Source organism: Plasmodium malariae (genome assembly GCF_900090045.1).
Source record: "Plasmodium malariae genome assembly, chromosome: 11".
Taxonomy (NCBI): domain Eukaryota; phylum Apicomplexa; class Aconoidasida; order Haemosporida; family Plasmodiidae; genus Plasmodium; species Plasmodium malariae.
This window is the reverse complement of record NC_041785.1, coordinates 142607-165629: the sequence shown is the minus strand read 5'-3', so window position 1 is coordinate 165629 and position 23023 is coordinate 142607. Positions and strand designations below refer to the sequence as shown.

At 19.1% G+C, this 23023-nt stretch overlaps 1 protein-coding gene and 2 pseudogenes across 1 annotated transcript, besides 2 other annotated features; 1 reads left to right on the top strand and 2 right to left on the bottom strand.

Annotated features, from left to right (window-relative positions):
• The first annotated feature begins 4323 nt into the window (after positions 1 to 4323).
• On the top strand, positions 4324 to 6132 carry PmUG01_11012600 (annotated as a pseudogene).
• Positions 4324 to 6132: a sequence feature (PIR protein, pseudogene).
• A 3708-nt stretch (positions 6133 to 9840) lies between these two features.
• Positions 9841 to 10707, bottom strand: PmUG01_11012500 (annotated as a pseudogene).
• Positions 9841 to 10707: a sequence feature (fam-m protein, pseudogene).
• An 11248-nt stretch (positions 10708 to 21955) lies between these two features.
• On the bottom strand, positions 21956 to 22784 carry PmUG01_11012400 (Plasmodium exported protein, unknown function; the record flags this gene model as incomplete). The annotated part of the gene is made up of 2 exons (XM_029005771.1): positions 21956 to 22567; positions 22698 to 22784. 2 exons carry the CDS (start codon positions 22782 to 22784, stop codon positions 21956 to 21958), a joined length of 699 nt encoding a protein of 232 aa, XP_028862327.1.
• Between the last annotated feature and the right edge of the window lie 239 nt (positions 22785 to 23023).

Genomic DNA, 23023 nt, shown 5'->3' with positions numbered 1-23023 from the left:
TAATCCATATTAATTTCTGATGGTATCTCAGATTTTAAGAACTTTAGCAGTTGCTGTATTCTGTTATGTAAACATAATTAAATAAATGTTCAAAATCACTGATAACTTTAAAATAAATATATTAATTTACCTTGATAAGTATTTACCCTTTTTTATCCTATATTATTTTAATTATTAGTGTTTATATGTTGTACTATTTTGTACTTCATATTCATTAATAGACTGAAGTTGTTCTTTGGGTGTAGTTTTAAATTAATTACCTAATATATCTTTGCACTCATCTATATTTCTTTTTGTTTTTTAATATATATATGAATATTTCCTTTTAATATGATCATAACGTTTAAAATAATTACATAAATTTTCTCCATTTTTACGAAGTTTATACACATCTACAAAATTACCTTCAGAAGGTACCTTTTTTAAAATACTTATAATATTTTTTATTATGTTATAAACTTTATTAAAACTTGTGTTTCTATTGTAATTATAGAAGCCACCTGATATTATAGTTTTCCTATAGTAAAACTTATGCTAAAAATAATGTTAGATATCTCTGGAATTTTGAATGGTTTGTTACGAATTATATTAGTTCCTTAAATTTATTGCTACCTTTTTAAAATTCGCTTTAATGTCTTTATGACTGCCTTTTAAATCATTATAATTAATTCTATAATCACTTGAATTATTATCTACATCCAATTTATTTTAAATTTCATATAAAAGTGAACCCTGGAATATATCTTTTTAAAAATCAAATGATAAAAATAAATTATATTTATAAATACTTTCTCTCCAGAAAGTGTTTTTTTTATTAAACATATTTAGAACATTCATGTTATAAATTATTAATAATTAATATGATAAAAATTAGATTTCCCCATTTATTTTGTTCAAAAGTGCTTTTCTATTTATACATATGTTAAATGTAGATAAGAAAGGATTTGTTTTAGTATATTTTTAATTTTATAAAAAATAAGTATAGCAATTTATAGACACATTACTTATTTATCAATGCCAATTTTAATAACAAAACATATATTTATTAGTTGGATAACTTTACTCATTTATCTTTAAGAATAAATTATAGTAGAACTATATATACTATATAAAATAAGTATTTTTAATTTAACAAAAAAATTCAGTGAACATCAGAAATTTAATATTCATACAAAATGCAGCATATCATATTATAAATAAGCACTACATAAAGTATTAACCTATGTATTTATAATGGAATTCTATTAATCTCATAATATATAATGAATGGTATTTATATTAAAAATATATAAACGTTAATTTGCATTGAGATGTTTATATAATATTGCTATTTAACTTTTAAAAATATTCCATTCCTGATGAGTATAATTATTATTATATTTAAAATCAATAAAATTTATATTATAAGAATATAGAATTTTAATAAACGAACTTTTTTATTTTGATCGTTTCTAAGGATATAAGTATACTATTAATCATTTTCAATTTAATTTATATTAAATATTTAAACTTTTTATAAAATGATAAAATATTATAAATTAGTAAATATAATATACGACAAATATGGTCTATTTTATAGTACAAAATTTGATAAGTATTTCAAATTTTTAATAATTATAATATTATTATTTTGAAGGATCTGATATTTAAATGACCATATGATGGTTTCTATTTTTCTTAATTTTGAGGTAGCTGTAAAATTAACATATTAATTTATTGTATAATGATATATTCTCTATGTAATTTTAGGTTGTTGAAATAATGGTATAATTATATATTTGTAATAAAAGTAAATGTTAATAGCGCATTATATGGCACTAACAAAATTTTCAAAAAATTCTAAAATAACTCTTAAAAAAATAAAAATAAATTTAAGATTTATTTTTACATATTTAATATCACAAAAATACATTTGTAAATTATATATACAATTTGTGTCTTTAATTCCTATATAAGTATTACGTTATCGAAATAAATATATGATATTCTTTTTATTATTAATACATTTAATAATGATCATGAAATATCAATATGTATAATTTTCCAAATATATATTTTTACATATTTTATTTATTTTTACTGCGAATTATAGTAGTAACAGTATATAATAGCACATTATTTAAAAAAAAATAAAACAAATTGGTAATCATTATTTTTTTGAATTACGTTTCAGCTGTAAAAAACTTAAATTATTATTTACAAAGTAAAATATATAATGTAAAGATTTTATATACTTTTTATTATTAGTTCATTTTTAATGAATAATTATATATATTTTTTTTTAATATTTGGAAAAATATTATTATATTTATTTCCATCACAAATTTCTAGTTCATCAGAATAAAAAAGAAAAATAGAAATCATCTAAAAAAATATTCCGAACATATGCATTAATTAGTTAATTTTGTGAGATACAGTTTCACAGCAAAATACAATATACTCATATATATAAATGAAAAATTGCAAAAATTTTAAAAGCAATTGAATACAATATAACATATATATAAGAGTTATAATTAAAATTGGCTCATAATGTTTTTGATAAAATATATATGTATCATACGTGTGAAAAATTTTTAAAAGAACATTAAATTTACAACAATTAAAATGACTAAAATATATTGTTTGTGTAACATGGAATGCATTTTAAGGAATTAGATATTTTATGCATATTCCATTAATCAAAGTATTGTCATATATAATCTCTATAAATACAAAAATTATTGTTTGAATTAAAAGCACTCATAAAAAGCAATAATCTAAATGAAAATGAAACATAATATAGTTAAAAATTTTTGTATAAATTAATTAATTTCTGTATTTATTACATAATTACATATATATTATGTGGTTTCTTTCATATGAATTATTATTATGAATTCATTAATATATTTATTTTAAAACCATTTGTGTAATCATAATAATAAAAAAATAAACAATAGAATATAATTTCTTTGTGCTTAAAATATATATATGCAGTAAACATAAAACAAAAAAAAAAAATTAATAAAAATTCCTCTTATATGACAAAATTAAATCAAAAGAAAAAAAAATATAAAATATATATAGCAACTATTTCATTATATAAATTTATTAATTTTCAATATATTTTTTCTAATTTAACAAAAAAAATTGTGTAAATTATAATGAAAAAAGTAATAAAATTATTTTTGCATCTACAAGAAGTATATTAAAAAAAAGAATTTTATTATACTTATGTATAAACGAATGGTAGAAGCTTTTTCCATTTTTTTGTTCAAAAAGATTTTCATATATTATGTCATTATTTGGAACATATTATTTTGTGGGCTTATAAAATTAAAATGAGTTATTTAGAAATATTACCTAAAAAAAACATATAGAAATTTATATATGCAACTCTATTATATCTTTTTATTAATGCATTAATATGTAACAAAGTATATAAGGATGAGATATTAAAAAGTAAGTATTAATTTTAGAGTACTCTACTATATCCTTTTATTATAATTTTATAATGTGAAAATAGTAAAAAATTTATTGTTAATATATTTTAAAACTTAAGACCTTAACTTATGTTATATTTGTTCATTTTAACATTATTATGAAATGATATATTTTTAAATATAGTAATTATAAAGGAACTATTTTGTTATAATAAAAACTTATAATATATTTTAAATATTACAATTGTAATTATAAAAAAGCTTTTTAAGTAGTTATTTTTTTTATCTTATTTAGGATCATTTATTAACATGTATAACAATAACTCTTGCTTTATAAATTTTCCGAATTTGTATAAATAAAATTTCTTTAATATTCATTTATCTAATTTTAATAAAAATATATATATGTATATACTATTTTGTAATAAGCCCTTATATCGATTTTATGGAATAATTATATTAATATAGTACTAAATATAAAAGAGAATTAATTATTATTGGTAAAGAAAATATTAAAAAAACGAAATGGATTGATACATATATTAAAGAATTATTAAAAAATAATATAATAAAAAATTATGATATATTGTAAAATATTAATGGAAAAGTGTATTAACCGCATAAAATAATTATTTACAAAATAATATACTATGAGCTAAAATTAAAATGTCATTTTAGAATTCTGAACTTATTTTTTATTTGTTCTATTTCAATATTTTAAATGATTATTCTATAGGATAATATCAGTGCCATGGATTTTTAATTATAAATAATAATTAACTAATTTTTCTTACTAAGGAATATTTATTTAATTCTTATAATTAATATAGCGAAATATATAATATGTCATTAATAACTATACTTTTATTTTTTATATATAGCTAATTCAAAACTTCGAATGGTAAAAATTTTTTTTATTTCAATTTTTTGAAGCAATAATGTCAACTTCAAATGAGGATAAATGGGTACATATTGATTCTTAATTAAAAAGTGTATTAACATTTTATAAATTTAGTATGTTTTTACGAAAACATAATATATATCCATAATTTTAAAAGATATTGTAAATATATATATATAATTCATTAGGTCTGTTTAATTTTTAGGATAAAATTTTAGTGGGATCACCTTCATATAATATATATAATACGTTCGATAAGAAGGTTGAGGAAGAAAAATATAACAATTCTTGTAAAGTATTTAAAAATGAAGGAGATACTGGTACGAATGAAGGTTACGAACTGTGTAAAAAATTGCAAGAAATTCAGATCATTTACCTGAATATAGTAATACTGATGAATTCACCATTTACTGTTCACACTATAGGTATTGGGCATACCAAAACATTAAAAAATTTCTAGAGGAAAATTCTGAAAACTTTAATGGAAATTCCTATATTAGCAAATTTTTGAGTGCTCGAGATAGTATTAAGCATGACTATAATTCATACTTTTGTCAGTATGAGTTTAAAAATGATAATGCAACAGATGTGTTAAATGATAAGTTAGAAGAGAAATATTTGTATGATTATTTTCGTAATTATGATAGTATTAAATCTTATAAAACATGTAATATATTAGAATTCAGTAAATATAAAGAATACCTTGAACATATCGATATACTATATAAAAAGTATAAAAATGAAAAATACTGTTGCGAAGATTCATGGTATTCTTGTCCAAATTATTTTAATTGTTATGAGGGATTTGATCCAACTAAACTTTTATCTGTATTAAATTCTAAAGGAAAGAAAAATTGTGATAATTTAAAAAATTTAGAAGATTCTTTAGCATCCGGTATGTCAAAGGGTTCTAGTTCCCAAACAGATATAGAAGATTCAATTTTTATTTTTTATTGCAGAGATATTAATGAAGACAGACTTTCAGTTAACAGACGAACTCGTGAAAGACCAAATGCTGATAAAAGTGTATGTCGTTTTTTTCCGATCTCTTCTAAATCTCGTAATAAACCGTCTTTAACAGGAGTTGAAACTTCTACAAATTTACCTATTTCTGGAACGATTCCTCAAGAGAAAACTTCAGATATTAACAAATCAAGACAAGAAACCACAGAAACAAATGGAATTTCTGGAAGAACAGAACAATCACCGGCTGAAAATTCATTAGAAACAGAAAAAGTTAAACAAACGCAAGAACAGCAAACTTGTCCTGGGTACCAATTAGAAAAAGATGCACCAAAATTCTGTAAAGAGCCAAATGTACGAGAAAAAGGAACTCTCGGAGGAAGATGGAATGAATATTCTCCCCATAAAAGAGTTAGATTCACTCGAAGCATTGAAGGTTTTTATTCTCATACTTTAGTAAATAAAACTGATATTATTAGCAACACTTTTTTCCGAGTTGGTATTGCATTTGCTTTGGCTGTTGGAATAATTTTCATTATTTTCCTTTATTATAAAGTAAATTATAGATTCTCTATAAAATGAAATATATATTAATTTACTATTTTATGTTTCTATTGAATTATATAATTATAAAACAAATTTATTAATTATGCTTCGTAATATTTATTTTTATATTAGTTCACACCTTTTGGACGACATTTAAGAAAAAAGCCATCCAGGAATAAACGAATTGATGATGATGTTGATATATCATACTTGCGGCAGTTTAAAATACGTGCACCAAAAACGGTAAATAGAAATAGAGGTAGTGCAAGATTACAGTTTGCTTATTATTCTAGGTGAAACCATCTTTGATTACTTCAAATAAAAGTCAAAATGATTTAGCGAATGAATAATGAAAAGCAAACGTGGAGAAGTTATATATGTATTTATATATAGTAAGAGAAAAAATAAAAGAAAATTGAATGAAATACAGTTAATACATAATGTAAATATTTATAATATACAATGGGTATACAAAAGATTATCCAAGTATTGTGCTTATATATATGAAAAGTATGCAGAAAAAAGCCTAAAATAAAAAATAATCGAACACAGAAAATTAGAGTAAATTTATATATAAAATAAAAAACATAGAAATTTATGAAACATATATTGATATCAGAAGCAGAGTAAGTAGTATGAATATCATATAAAAAAAAAAAAAAAGAGGAAAAGAAAAGTATACTTAACAATTTATAAAACGTATTACATAAATAATTATATATTTTATGAATCTAAAATAATTTAAGATAAATTAATATATATGGAAAAAACACGATACTATAAGGAAATATGCAAAAAGTTTGTTGTAATTAAGAAGTAGAGATTTTATAAAAGCACAGTGTGTATGAATTATATATAGTGAATGTATTTGAATGAATAATAATAGAATAAACAGTTTAAAAATAAATAAGAAAGTAACGATTTATATACTATCTATATTTTGGTACATTTTTAGAAAGGTATATAGCTAATTTTAAGATTTAAGTTTGGGCTTTTAGAATTTTTTTTTTATATTTGTCTTTTAATTATATAAATGCAATAACTGAAATTCTTTACTTTATATTAATATTATCATTAATTTTGTTTTAATTTATGTTATATAAGTAAAATAATATATATTCTATAAAATTATTATACTAAATTTGACATAGATGCATTACATATGTGAAAAAAATAAAAAATATTATGAATTATGTTAATATAACATTTACATTAAAAATATCCAAATAATTCCTTTATTTAAATGAATACAATTGTTATTACGAGAAAGTAACCTCTTAGTTTTGGCAAAATATATACCTTTTTTTATAATATATATCATAATATAAGATGAATGAGGATTTTATTATTAAAAATGAAAAGGAAGGAATTATAAATTCCGTGAACCAACTCATATATATAGTTACTTTATTATAATATATTTAATAAAGATAATAATATATAAGAATGAAATTTCGCAATATACATGTAATACCGGCATACCTTAATAATCTATGATACATTAAAAAATATATTGCTGAAAACATTTAATAATCAGTTAATTTTATATAAGGTATTAAAATATTACAAATATCATTATGCTTATTTTTAGTAATGCATATAAAATAGAGTTAGATATTGCATTAGATACATCTAAAAAATGCGGATACCTTGTATATAATATATATAACAAATCATGTTAATAATGTACTTAATAAAACATGAAAAAATACATATTTTATTTATAATAAGCATTAATTTTTTATTTTACCATCATTATTTCAGAAAATTATAATTTTCAATTAAACTCATAGCATTATTCCTAAATGTAAATTTTCCAATTGTATCTATTTAAATGTTTTTTTTTTTTTTAATTAAATATATATATATATATGATAAATTTAACGAAAGGGAAAAAGAAATAAAAACAGTAATTCGTGAGAAAAATACATGATTATCAGCATAATCGAAATTTATATTTATATTTGTTTAAATATATCAGGAATGTATGTACATATTCATTTTTTTTACCATTTTATCTTATAACAGATATTTGCTTAGTTTTTATAACACAGAATTAAATCAGGAATTTCGTACGTATACTAATAAAATAGTAAATAAATGTATGATCTAGAATATTGATGTTGTATTGTAATAATCAATATTAATAATCTCCTACATGAAGCCCTAAAAACAAAAAGAATTGTACTAGTATATCTTGGTAATATTTTTGCCATAATTTGGACTATATATTACCCCTTTTAGATACATATGTGTACTATTTACAGATAACAATATAATTTTATAATATTTATAACATTTAATATTGAAAAAAAGAAAGAAAAAATTGTAAAACCTATTAAAAATTTTCTTAGAAATAGATTGATACTTTTATGAGCATTTATCCAAATATTAATTTTAATTTAACTAAATTGAACAACATATTTTCAAAACAATAAAATAATTATTCCTTTTTATTGTCTACTATATACTTTTCTAAATATTCAAATCATGTAATGAATTAAAAAATTATTAGTTTTAATTTTTTGGTTAAATTATAACTTACAAAAGTTCTTTTTAAAAAATGATAGAACATTAAAATGTGAAATTCTCGTAAATAAATTAGACCACACGTTTTATGATATATCTGTTTGTGATTAATCACTAAATGCAAAATATAGCTTAAGATTATAATTATAATTTATTATAACATTTAAAATTATTAAAAACATGATAGCACTATTATGATATAATATGTGAATACAAATAATTTTTTACTTAAGTTTATGTTATTAAAATGAGAAAGAATATAATTTCAAAAAATTCCTAATCATTAATATAATATTATATAAATTCACATATTTAAGATCATATTACTGATGCGGTAAAATATGTATAGAGCAAAAATACTAAGTACTGAGAATTTGCAAATGTTTATTTATGTGTAATAGTGTTATGTAAAAAAACTTATATATCTTTAAACTGCATTAACGCATTATTCAGTAGTTAATTGAATTCCATTATAAATTTATTATTTACTTTTATTAAGTAGTTATTGTTTAAGTTTGGAACAAATGCGTAATTGTTTTATGATACATACTAGTATAAGATTAACATTAATTAAAAAAAGTATTAGCTTGATTTTGCTAATAAAATATATATATAATATCTTTTTATTATATATATGTTATTTTTTAAAAAAAGCATTAATTCCGATAACTATAAATTTTATAAAATACAATGATAATTTTGTTTTGAGCTCTTCATTTAAATATAAAATATTATATATTCTGAAGCTGAAATTAAGCAATTAGTAATGCATTCTTTAAAGCAAAAAAATATTGGTATATAAGGATTATTGCATTAATGTACCAGGCGAATTAAACTATATATATGTTATAAAGATATTTAAAGTATATATATTTTTTATTATATATTTTCTATAAAACTTCTTTTTTAGTATAAATATTATGTTGTCTTTTAAATAAAAAAGTGTTTGTGTCAAGGGAACAAAATTCTTTACGTTACTATAAATTTAAAACAAGACGCATTTATTATTAATTTAAAACTAATAATACATTGTTTTAATTACAAAAAAAATTAATCATTTTTCTATAAAAAAATCTTGCAATATAGGAAGAAGCAATTTTTTTTTTCAAATATGAGTTTTCATACTTCAATAAAATTATATCAATTGTTTTATTATATATTAATTTTTAGCTTAAATATACATTCTTCATAAGAATCTAATTTAATAAACATATTTGTGTATATATTAGGCCCATAATATGCATCTAATATGAAGCAATAATATAAAATAAAATTTTAAAAATATCAAAACGTTCATAATGACGAAAAAATGAATAATTAAAATTTTTTTTTCTTCTGTATAAAAAAGAATAATTACTCATATATGTATTTATAAAATTATAATAATTATAGGCATATTTTATAAAAATATATTCTATAAAAATATTATAGATATAAGTTAATGTTGTTAACTTACAGAGAAATGTTTATTTCTAATTACTCATTTAAATTAGCCATTAACTTAATTTTTTTATATTTTTCATTATTTATTAAGAGCTTATATAACGCTATTAGAAGTATGACAGATAATATAACCATTAATATCCCAAATGATATTAAGAAAAAATATTCTTTCGCTCCTTTCAAGACACCTTCTACCGCAGTCCATACACTGCTCAAAGATAATGCATTTTTAAGCGATTCTCCTGCAGTTTTCAAGTAGCCTAATACTTGTAATATTGGCAATCCTATTCCGACCAAGAAAAAAAGGAAAAAAATAAAAACTCCAAATCTGTATTTCCTGAATTTTATTTTTTTTAAAGCTATATCACAAATTCTCCTTTTTTTTCAAGTAAATCATCATAGTCTTTTTTCTTAATTAATTTTTTTTCAAAATGGAAGTGTTTGCCGTCAAACATCCCATTATCATAATCTATAATTTCAGTATAGTATTGCGCCTTATTTAACGGACTTCTATTAGACTGTTTGTTTTTTCTTTTGTTCCTATCTCCATTGAATGGTTTATCCTCTTTAAGATCTAAAGTATTTGAATCTTTATTCTTTTTATATTTTGCTAGTAAACGATAACATCTTGTATTTAATCTTCTACATGGTGTCCATTTCTCAATTAACAATTTGTTATTAGTTCTCTAAAAAAATTATGTTAATATATATTATTTAGTACAATAAAAAATCTAACAATAAGAAACATTATTAAAAAAAATAAAATACGAAAAATATAAAATTTACAGAAATACATATATAACATTATCATACTGTATCACAATAAAAATGACATATCCAACTTAAAATCATAAACGCGGAAATTTTGAAAAATAAGGTGGAATTAATTTTTTGTTCCATTGTATAGATTATTAATATACATATATATTCAGCAAGGGAAAAATTAATAACTATTTATTTTACTGCTTATTATGGGGGATGCTATATTTATTTTTAAAACAATTTGTTTTTATTACTTCATAAATATTTAATAAAATATATATAATAACCATGCATTTCACAGGGTATACAATGAAAAAAACTTTAAAAATATTTAAAAAATTCTTAATGTTAATGATATATAAAAAAAAATAACTAACATTCATTAAAATAAAATATGTTTATTTATAAATATTCAAGATATATTATATAATTATTTACTCTAAATAACTGTTTAAATAATATATGTATTAATTTATTTTCATAAAAAAAAAAAAAAAAAAATAAATGATTTATTATTATACGAAAATATCCATTATACATATTATGTAGAATGTTGAGAATATATATATTATATATTGCTCTTCATATTAAAAATATAATTACTAATTTTAAAATGTTATCCTATAAAGGATACTAATTTTATAATGATATTTTTCAAAAAGGTACTATTCATAAAATATATTAATAATTGTAATAGAATAATAGAAGAAGAAAATTTCTTTTGTGAAGCCTGTTGTGTTACATATAGAAATTACATTACTTATTGAGTAAACACGGGTATTTTTTTATAAGCTATAATATAATTTTTAAAAATCAAGTTTTTAATATAATATTATATAATCTATGAAAAAATATATATAATGTAATGATGTATAAAATTTGACTTTTTATTTTTTTTCCATAATTTTTAAAAATTTTAATCCTAAATTAAGATTAATTTATAATGTTATTTCTGTAAAAAAAATATTAATATTTAACTATTTTATTTTTTTTAATTAATAATATATATTTAGAAGATATATTAATAGTAAACATAATTTTAAATGTACTATTAATATTATAATTAGAAATATTTTTAATTTTTCTATGCTGATATGACCATATGTACCTGTCTCATTTCCTGTATATCATATGTAGAAAGTTGCAAAGAAAAAAATATGGATACGTTATTTCACCTATTTAATGATTATATTTAAAGAGTATGTAAATGTAATATCTATAACTTATATTAAAATTATAATTTTCATTTTAGTCCATGAAAAATAATATTTAATATTTGAAAACTACTCAATAAAATGCTGTAGACAAAATCTTTCAAATTATATTTATTTAATTAATCATTTAAAAAAATATATACTTTTTAAAATAAATTATACTTATTTAAAAGAAAAAGAATGATAAGTATTTATATATTATCTACAAAAAGATAATTTCTTTTTTTACGTATTTTATTTTTTTTTAAATTATTATTAGAATAGAGATAATTAATAATGCTGATATAAATAACATATATTTTTGTACATCTTTAAAGTGTTAACATATTACAAAATATATTTATGGACAAAGTAAAAGTAGAGTATATAAAGAAATATTTATCTATTTATTATTGTATTATTTCAGAAAAAAATACATTTTTTTTAATATGTTAAATGAAAATTTTTATATTTATAGTTACATAATACAACTTCAGAAATATATCATTATGAAAAAAACTAAAACAAAAACAGAAAACAATTTAAACAAATTATTTTTTAATATATAACCGTATTTAATTTGCTAATTTAATCTTTTTATAGAATAAAATGTATATATTTCTTGTATTTATTTATTTATTTATTTACGTTATTATATATATTTAATTCGTTTATTCAAAATTTAATTTACACCACAATTAATATGAATAATTAAGTAGTAATTTATTTGAGATTTTAAATGACTGTAATGATATATAGTTCATAATTTATAAAAGAATTATAAATAATTAATATTTATTGAGAATAATTTTTTATTATACATTTATATATACTTATATCATGTACAAAAAAAGGAATGACCGTAAAAAAGACGTTTAAATTAATACATTTTATATCATGTTCCACATAGAGTACAACTTATAGAATATTAAATTTCATATATAACTAAAAAATATATATATATACCAATATAACGAATTATATTCACTTCTTTTCATTGAATACAAAATAAGATACGTTTATTTTTTATTTAAAACTAAGAATATATTTTTTCACTGCTGTCTGTAAAAAATGCCATATATATATTGGGATATATACAAAATTAAAGATATTAGGATTATGTTTTATATGATTAAAAATATTGTATCAATTACTACATATTAGGAAATTCTTTAAGAATATATATATATTCCTCACTATGTATTTTATCTTTTGCTGAACTTGATTTTTTTATATTAACTTTATTATGGTAATAAAAAAACGTTGAATATAAAAGCAATGCCTAACATAATGAAAGTTATGAAAAATATTATTGTTCCAATTTAATGTCTTAGAACATAAATTTTTCCTTTAGTGGAATCTTAATCTAAAGAACCCGATAAACATGACAAACTATCTTTTAACTTTTCTGATGAAGTTAACAATATTCATTTATTTTAATCTGCTAATTGAGTATTAATCCTTCATAATTCAGCAACCACATTTTCTTATATACGAAATGCTATGTTAAATGTATTGTGGGTATTATTAATAATAAAAGTAAAATAATTCTTAAACCATATTTTTTAAGTGTTATTTTTTTGTAAGTTTTATTACTAAGAGTCCTTTTTTCCTTAAGAATATCTATATAATCAGTTTCTTTGAATATTTCTTTCTCCATGTAGGAATATTTTTTTTGTATCAAAAATATAAGAATTATTTTACTTATCTTGTTTACTATGTTGCGCATTCTTTAATGAATTTTCATATGATGCTTTTATTTTTACATTTTTTCTCATTATTAGTTGTATTTTTTTTTTTTTTTTTGTTCGGTGTATTTTACTTTTTGTTTTTCACATGAACTGTTGTTGTATAAACATATTAATATAATCATATATAAGGATTGTTTAATATGGAGTAGAAATCGTAATTAATTGTGGGTAATTTTCTTGGAGTATCTTCACACATTCTATATTGTTTTCTTCTAATTCCTTTTTGTATTCTGAAGATGAAGATTCTATTATTGATATATACTAAATTTTGTGTATTCCCGTTTTTTTTTTCTATTCATTGTGTTCTGTATATAATTCTTTATAATTTTTCTTTTAGATTTTGTTTTCATATATATATATTTCTTTTTATCAGGAACAATATTTAGTTAACTTAAGTCATTATTTCTATTTATTATTTACTTTTACATAATTTCTTCTAGTAATATCTTTGATATACTTTTATCTTCTTCCTATATCGTATTTTCTTTTAAAATTTTTTATATTAGTAAAATCCTTATCCTTAATTTAATTCATTTCTTCATTAACATCAAAACTATTCGAAAGTCTGCTTATGTATTCAATGGGTTCTTCAACTTTATATTCCTAAAATTTCTTGTTTTCATTAATTTTAATATGACTCTTTTATTTTCTCCATAGTATATGAAGTATAAGAATTTTTATCGGCATAATTTATTCTCTTAATATTTTTTATCGTCGAACTAAAAAAGCTTCTTTAACTCGTGTTTCATTATTCATATATTTATTACTATAAAACCTTCGTACATATCAATAGCAATAATTTTTCTATAAGTTTTATTCTTTATTGCTTATAGTATTCTTAGAAAGATTTGATATCTACTTAGTGCTCCATAATTGTTTTTACCATAATGCTGCATCTTCATTAATATTGTATATATATCACATTTTTTATTTAATTCTTTAATGTATTCTTCTTAAATATATTGTTGTACCTTGAACGTGTACTTCACCGGTCAGCGTTTTAAAGTACTTTTCTCTATTCCTGTTATATGATTTATTACAGTAAAAATTACTGTATACAATTTTGTTTTATCTTCTATCGTATATATATATTGTATTATAACATTTATCCATTTAAATTTAAATCTATGAAAAGATGCCTATTTTTCCTCTTATCTAGTATTCGAGTATAATTTTTTAAATAGTTTGCTCCATAAATAATATTGTCTACTTAATATATATTATCATATGTTTAATTTTCCATATATATTCTGAATCAATTACTCCCCAATTATTAAATATTTTTGCTTTCATTTTTATAAATATTATATTGAATAATAAGAAATATGCCTTATCCAGTTCCCATTTTTCATTGTTGCATTGATGTAATACATATGGGTATATATTAATAATACTATTGTTAACCCTTTTTTTAATAGTTTTCTAGAATTTATTCTTATATTTGTGTTTGTATCAACTTTTTTTGATTTCATTTCTTTTCTAGGAAACCTATTTATAGCGGGCATTTTCATAAATTTTAGTTATTTCAAAATGGTAATATGCGCCTATTATTAATAGTTAACCATATTTTTTTTTTTTTTTTATTTCTACTTCATCATCCTAAACCTATTCCAAATGGTGCATAGTACAATGACATAGTAATACTAGTAATATATATATTATAATTTTATTTTAAATGTTAAATATAATAAATATAAAATTTCAAGAAACATGTAAAAATATTATATTTTTTAAATGGGCCTTCTGTGTTACATTGTGAAAAAATATTGACAATATAATAACAACTACAAGTATTAGGATGAACATATCATTCGAATCATTTTATTTTATTTTATGTTAACAATATTTTGTAAAGTATATAAAATAATAGTTCATCTTAATATATTAAATCAATACAGAAAAAAATTATAATATATATATATATAATTATTGTGGGGGATAATTTTTTGTAAGCTTTTATTGATAAATAGAACAATCAAATTAAAATGTAAAAAAACGCAGAATAATGAAAAAGAAAACTTATCTTTTTATATATTTTTTCAAAGAACCATTGAAAATTGTATTTATTACTAAATTATATCTATGAATAAAATTTCTGTGTCCACATATATTTATACAATAAAATAGGAGAAAAACAAAAAAAGCATGGCAGGAATATTTTTAATATTTATATATTACACTTTAGAGACACCTCTATATATTATTTGTACTAAGTAATAACCCTCAGGATTTAAGAATGTATTTTAAAGATTTATCTATTATTCCACATATAAATTCGTATTCTTATTTTAACGGAATATAAAATTCAGTTTATATTTTCTAAATAAAATATAATACCACAGATATAAAAATATAGCTTCTTACGTATTATCATTTTCGTACGCCATTCTTTTTTTTATATATAATTTATTAGAACAAATGTATATTATTTTATGTATACTGAAGAATAAGAGAGTATATATACCAAAATGTGAATAGTTATCTTTTTCTGGCTTATTATTTTTATTTTTAAATTAACTTTTAATACCATTCTAAAAAAATAAAAAAAAAATTCTAGAAATTCTATTTCTTATGATATATTCATAAATAAAAAACATTTTTCCCATGTGTTCTTAAAATAACTAAACATATAAAATAATGTTTGTTTTATATAAAAAAATATAATAATAAAAATGAATACAGGCAGATTTTAATGTGTTATTTTTTCTTTTAAATTTTTTAGTATTCACAAAAAACAAAAAGAATATTTAAAATTTTATTGCACATTATTTTATTATTTTTATTAATACTTTTTAATAACAAAATTATTTAATCAAAAAAATTAAAATACTAAAAGAACATAAATAATGTTTCTTTTAGACAAACCGAATCATTTTGAAATAAGGTTTATATGAATTTATTATAGTGATCTTAAAAAATTTGTTTTTTCAAATAAAATAAAAGGTTAGAGAAAAAATAACAAAGAACACTGTGCTAAGAAAATTAAAAGAATATATAATTATTTAAATAAAAATGCATAAAATTTAAAGGGGAACAAATAAAATCCATTTTAAATATTAAATTTTTTTTTTTAACGTTATATAATTCTAGTAAATAATTATAATCATTTAAGTTTATTATTAAGAAGAGTTTAAGTTTTATATGCAAATTATTAGTTATTAATATTTTTTCGTTATTCAATTTTTATGTCATTATATTTAAAATGTGTACATACAGAAATTATAATATTAAAGAAATAAATAAATAACAGCAATATAAGAACGAGTAGTTCTAAATGTATTACTAAAAGAATTTAACTTACATTAAAATATTTAGATGCTAAAAAGGGAATGATATTACATATTGGAAAGCTTCGTGTTTTGTATATATGTGTAGTTTTACATTACTCTCATACAATTATTTTTTAAAATTAACAGTTCTTAAAAAAAAAGGGGTAGGCTAAATATTAATAGTATTGTAAGTGAAAAACACATAATAAAATGTATAATTAAACCTAATTATATAGGAGTTTTTGTAAAGATATAATTTAATATTTTTATAAATTTAGGTCTTAAAAAGTAAATTATAATTTCTAATTTTTTTGACCTTTATTTTTTTAATTTTAAAGTTTTTAATTTCATATTTTTATCTAAATAACAATTTGAATAATTTTTATTAACTATTTTAAATTTATCCCATTAATGTTTTATAGTATATTATTTTATAAAATATACTTTTATAATATAATATATTTTTTTGAAATTTAAAAAATATAAAACCATATATTATTAAAAATGTATAAAAAATTACTGTTCGCATTGGCATCTTTTATTACACTTAATTTTTTTACTTAGAATTTAATTAATGAGAGCTCTAAAATTATAGGATAAAATATATCTTATAAATTTATTTAAAATTTTTAATTCTAAGTGAGAGTTAAATTACCTTAAAATATAAATTTCCCATTTAATATTTTATTTAGTTTACTATTATGAATATAAAGATAACGAATTGTAAGTTTTATGACATTTAAGGGAATATAACAAAAAAGCATTTAAGGAAAAAAATTTATGAAAAAAATATATCAAAAAATTCTCATAATTTGGATTCAAAAAAGCGTTTTTTGGAAGCGAACGGTGAAATGTTAATATATTATGGAAAGAAAAATAATGCTCATCTTGAAAGAGATTTTTCGAGACGGACTAATCATTTGAGAAACTTAAAAAGATGTATTCCATGTAAATCGAATATGATATTAAATTATAAAAACCCTTTTCGAGAAGTACTATCTAACCTTGTTTGTTTCTCAATTTTGTATTTATTTGAATGATTAAATGTAATTTGATATTATGATACATGGTTTTATGTAAAATTTTGAGCTTATTTGCAAGTAAAATATGTGTATATTCCACAAAATTCTTATAAATGTGTATACATGATATTTTTTTGTTAAATTAGTATAAAATAGATGTATTTAACTGTAACAAGTGAAATAATTTCGTCTACTTTTATTTTACCTTTTTCGAATTCTAAAGTATTATCGCGTGACCTAAATAAAAAAATGTATTATTAGTTTTGACGTATAAGTAAATGTCTATTAATCTATATAATATGACGAAAAGAGCGTTTTGTTTTTATATTTTATTATAGAAAGTAAATTTAATTAATATTTATTATAATTGGATTATAATATTTGTATAATGCAAAAGTCATTTTATTATATTTTTAAAAATTTGAATAGTTTTTGTATGAAATTATAAATATGTAGTATAATAATATCTTTTAAAAATGAATTTACATAAATAATTATTAATTTTGAGGATTATAAATTGCTGTAACTAAAAAACGGATGAATAGACTTAATAATTTTCTTATTTAAAATATGCTGTCAATTCAATATGTAATATTTAATTTAATATTTATTATAAAAAAATGTTATAAATACAAAATCTACTTCTATTTTTACTTTTTTATTTTTAGAGCAAGTGAGCGTTCTAACATATCAATATTAATAGATTATTAACGTTTGCACTGCACAGAAATTTCTTATTATTTTGTAATAATAGTAATTGTTTAAATACAAAATATATAAATGTAAATGTTTAGTTACTATAATGGAAACAAAAATAAATTCATATGTTTAACCTAGTGGAACGAATATTCGTAAATAATTATTTTTATGTTTGTGCTACTATGAATATTTGTATATATATGTTATAAAATTATAGTTAATATGGTCTTAGAGTTATTTTAAATTATTCATAATTAAGGTTAAGTAATGTCAATATTTTGATGCTAATGATATATATTTTTATAAAATTATTATGAGTAATAGTATGAGTTGACATAAATGGTACTTCATTTGCAAAAATATTATCTTTTATTTTATTAATTAGATAGTTATATAAAGACTGAACGAATGTCTAATTGTGTATCTATATAATATTTAATTGAAAAAAAGGAAATATACCATTTTGTATTCAGCATTTATATAAATAATTAATATTGTTACATTTAATATAAAAAATTTGAATTTACTTAAACTGAAATAGAGATTTAATTTTTATTTGACGTGTTATTTACTTACTGGAGTTATGTGAAGTGACGATATTATTTTTTTGCAATTATGTGTATGTTTATGGGCTATACTAAGTGACACTAACAAATGGAAAATTCTTCATTAAAAAATTTATAATCATGATAATGAATATTTAAATAGAATACATAAATTGTTCTTATATACTTTTTTGTTAATCGTATATATTACAACATGTTATTACAAATATTAATTTTACGTATATAATATATAAGAATTTTATATTACAGAAATTTTTTAAATAAAAATTACCTTTCGTAAGAGAAACAATATTTTATATAGCACATTTTTAACAGGATATAACATAGATGTTTAGTATCTCTATATATAATCATTTTTAATAGAACACAATGTACATCATAATAGAAAATATATTATCTGTTTTTCTTTATATAAGTTTTATTTTATTTCTTATATTTACTTAATGTTGAAATTTATAAAATAATATGTGTATTTGCAAAAGATATATGTCTTTTAAATTTCATTTAAACTATAAATTTTTGTAAAGGTTTTTTTAACGTATCTTAGAACAGTTTAAAAGTCCATCTTAAAAAATATTTACACTTGGTAACAACTTATTTGCTGAATGTTAGTTTTCTATCAGTTTTTTAAGTAACATATCTACGTATAAATGAACATTAGATTATAAAGAAGTGGAATTTAAGGAATATTTTTAGTTATTTTGTAGAATTATTAACAATTAATACACATTACATTTAGGATAAAAATTCTGCAACTCAACTTTATATATAATGTAAACTTATTTTCTTTTTTTTTTTTAAATGTATTAGGAGAAAAAAATAATGAATAAATGATTTATCAAGTTCATTAAAACAATTCATAAATCTTAATAATATGGTAAGTAATATAATGTTACTTATGGTAATAATCATTAGGCATGAATTATTGTGTAGTAGCATAGGAAATAAAATTTTTTCTTTTTATTCTATTAAGAAATCAATGAATATAATTAATGCACAAAATGCACTTGCTTTTTGTAGTCTGTGGTGCATTAAAATTATACATACATATTATATAATAATGTGAAACTTTTTTCATTTTAGAATAGCATTATATTTTATATTTAAAAAAAAATTTATTTATTCCAATATTAATAAATAAAAAAAATAAAAAAATATTTCGAGGTGAAAAATAAATATATCATTAAAATTTACTTGTACAATTAATGAAAAGAAATATAGTAGAATATATAGTATAATGAAATATAAATATATCACTTTTTAGATATTTTTTTATAATTTTGTATATTTTAAAAATAAGGTTAATTTAAATATTTTTCTTGTTAACAATATCTTTTAATTTTTAATATGTAAATGCTCAATAATTATAATGAAAATAAATAAATATATTAATGTATTAGATGAAGTATAAAAAGCATATATAAATATATAGGAAAAGTGTACAAAATAAACTAATATAGTTATTTATGCCTATGTTTTATATGTAAAAATATCGTTTACTTGGAAAATATTATTATTAATTATATAAGAATATTTACAAAGTAACACATTTTAAGAATTATAAAATTTTATGCTATAAATATAATAGTGCGTACGCTATTAGATACAACAGTAATTTTATAAAATATTAAAATAGACGGAAATAGACAGAAATAGACGAAAATAATATAAACGTATTAAATTTAAAGTTGTATTAAAATCAATATATAAATTGTACATATAAACAGAGTATCAATATAGATTTCATTATGAATGTGTAACAAAAAACTATTATTATACTTGTATTATGAAATTAATTAAAATTCTATATTTGATGGAATATATATAATAAAATTTCATAATATTTTTGGACGTGTATTTTTTCAGCCAATATACTGATAAATGGATCGATAAGCATGTGATTTACTTCATTTAATTTTATAATGAATATTTATAAATAGAAAATGTTAAAGAAATGAAAGATCAAAATTTTAAGTTATTTAAAACTGTGCAAAAATAGATGACGCATTCAATAAGTAAAATGAAAAGCTAAAAAATATTAATTTATCTTAATGAACTTTTAATACAATATTTTATATCATCTTATAATGTATAATAATGAAATTTGTAAGTAGGGGGATCTGAGGGTACACACGTAAGATATGATAATATATTGTTTATCCATTAAGCCAAATAACATAATAAAAGGAAAGAAGAAGAAAAAAGAATTCTACAATCTGTAGAGTAAATAAGAACCGTTAGTTAATAATTGTATTATGTTTATCAAATTTACGCATGAATATATATAGTAAAAATATATTCTTGATAATTAAAAATCAAAGTAACCATGCATATTTTCAAATAATAATACATGAGTTAATATAATTATATTTTACCTTTTCATATTTTTTAAATTGATAATGTTAAAGTTTATTATACAAATTTATTTAAATATATATATATTATTCACTAGAAAATAAAATTTTTTATAAATTTTGAAACTTCAATAATTTAAAATAAAAATACCAATACAAATAATTTCTTATATAACAAGACATATAAAATTATACAAAGACAATTCTTTAAGGTAATATATGAATAAATAAATAACTCAAATATTATATAATTGTATTTGTGGTATGGTTTTATTTATATATAAATATATAACGTTTTATGAATTTCCAAATTAATATAACAAATTTATAAAATTAACTTTTTACAGTGAATAATTTTTTCTTATTTTTTACTACGCATAGATTAATTTATCCTCTAATTTTATGTATATTAATGTAAAATAAATTGTGTTACCCAAAGCATTAGAATATAATATTAAAAAAATGTTACTAGGAACGATAATAAATAGTGGATTACAATATAAAATAGTAATAGACATAATTGCTACGGGAATTATGTACCACCAAATGTTTGAGCTGCGAATAAAATTAATCCAATTAATGCAATGAATAACGGAAATGAAAAATACATCAGGAAGAGCAAAATTATAGATTTTATTGATTGTTTTATATTATAATTTACATTAGCTGCACGTACACCTTCTGAATTCATAGAATTATATTTATTATTTGACCTAAAATGGTGTAAATTTGAGTCATATTTTGAGTGCAATTTTTTTAAAGATTTGGGTTGGCAATTGTACTGAATATTATCATAATGTTCTAATGTGGGTGATTTTTGTTTTAAATTAGGTTCAAAGTCGAATTCTCCAAGTTCATCAAAATCTGAGTTTTTCATTAAATAATTAAATTCATCGTAAGAAGAAGCATCAATATATGGTGATTTCTTATCTTCATGAAAATGTTTATTATTCTGTAATACATATGTTTTTTTTTTAAATGCTTCAGCGCTTTCTCCTTCTAAATTAATTATTTTTTTTTTTAAAAGTTTAAATTTATCTCTCACCGATTCTACTGTTTCAATATTTAATAATCTTCTAAATTTAACATTTAATACGTTATTTCTGTTCAATTCCTTGTTCCATGATTTATCGCAGATGGTTTTCTAGAAGTGAAGATTCATATTAAACATTTAAAAATGGATTTTTATATTATATAATTAAAATTCTTTTATCATATAGAAACATAAAATTAAAAAGAAAAATAAAAAAATTCAAGTATATTTACTATGATACCTCATAAAAATATTTTAATGTCCATATTAAACAAGGAAAAATAAAAACTTTAGTAAAAAGGTGCACATTTGTGTATTTCACTTTCATAATGATTTTTTTTAATTAAAATTTATGTAATAATTAAGGCATCATAAATATATGGCATTAATGACAATAATAAGTAAATAGTTAATTCACAATTCGTCTTGATTATTTTCTATTATAATAATATAAAAAGTCTTAAGATTATTTTTATTTTTAGATAAAGATAATTATAGTACGCATTACGTTACAAGACAAACATATTTAAAAAAAAGTTATAATTAAAAAAAATAAATTCCAGTAAT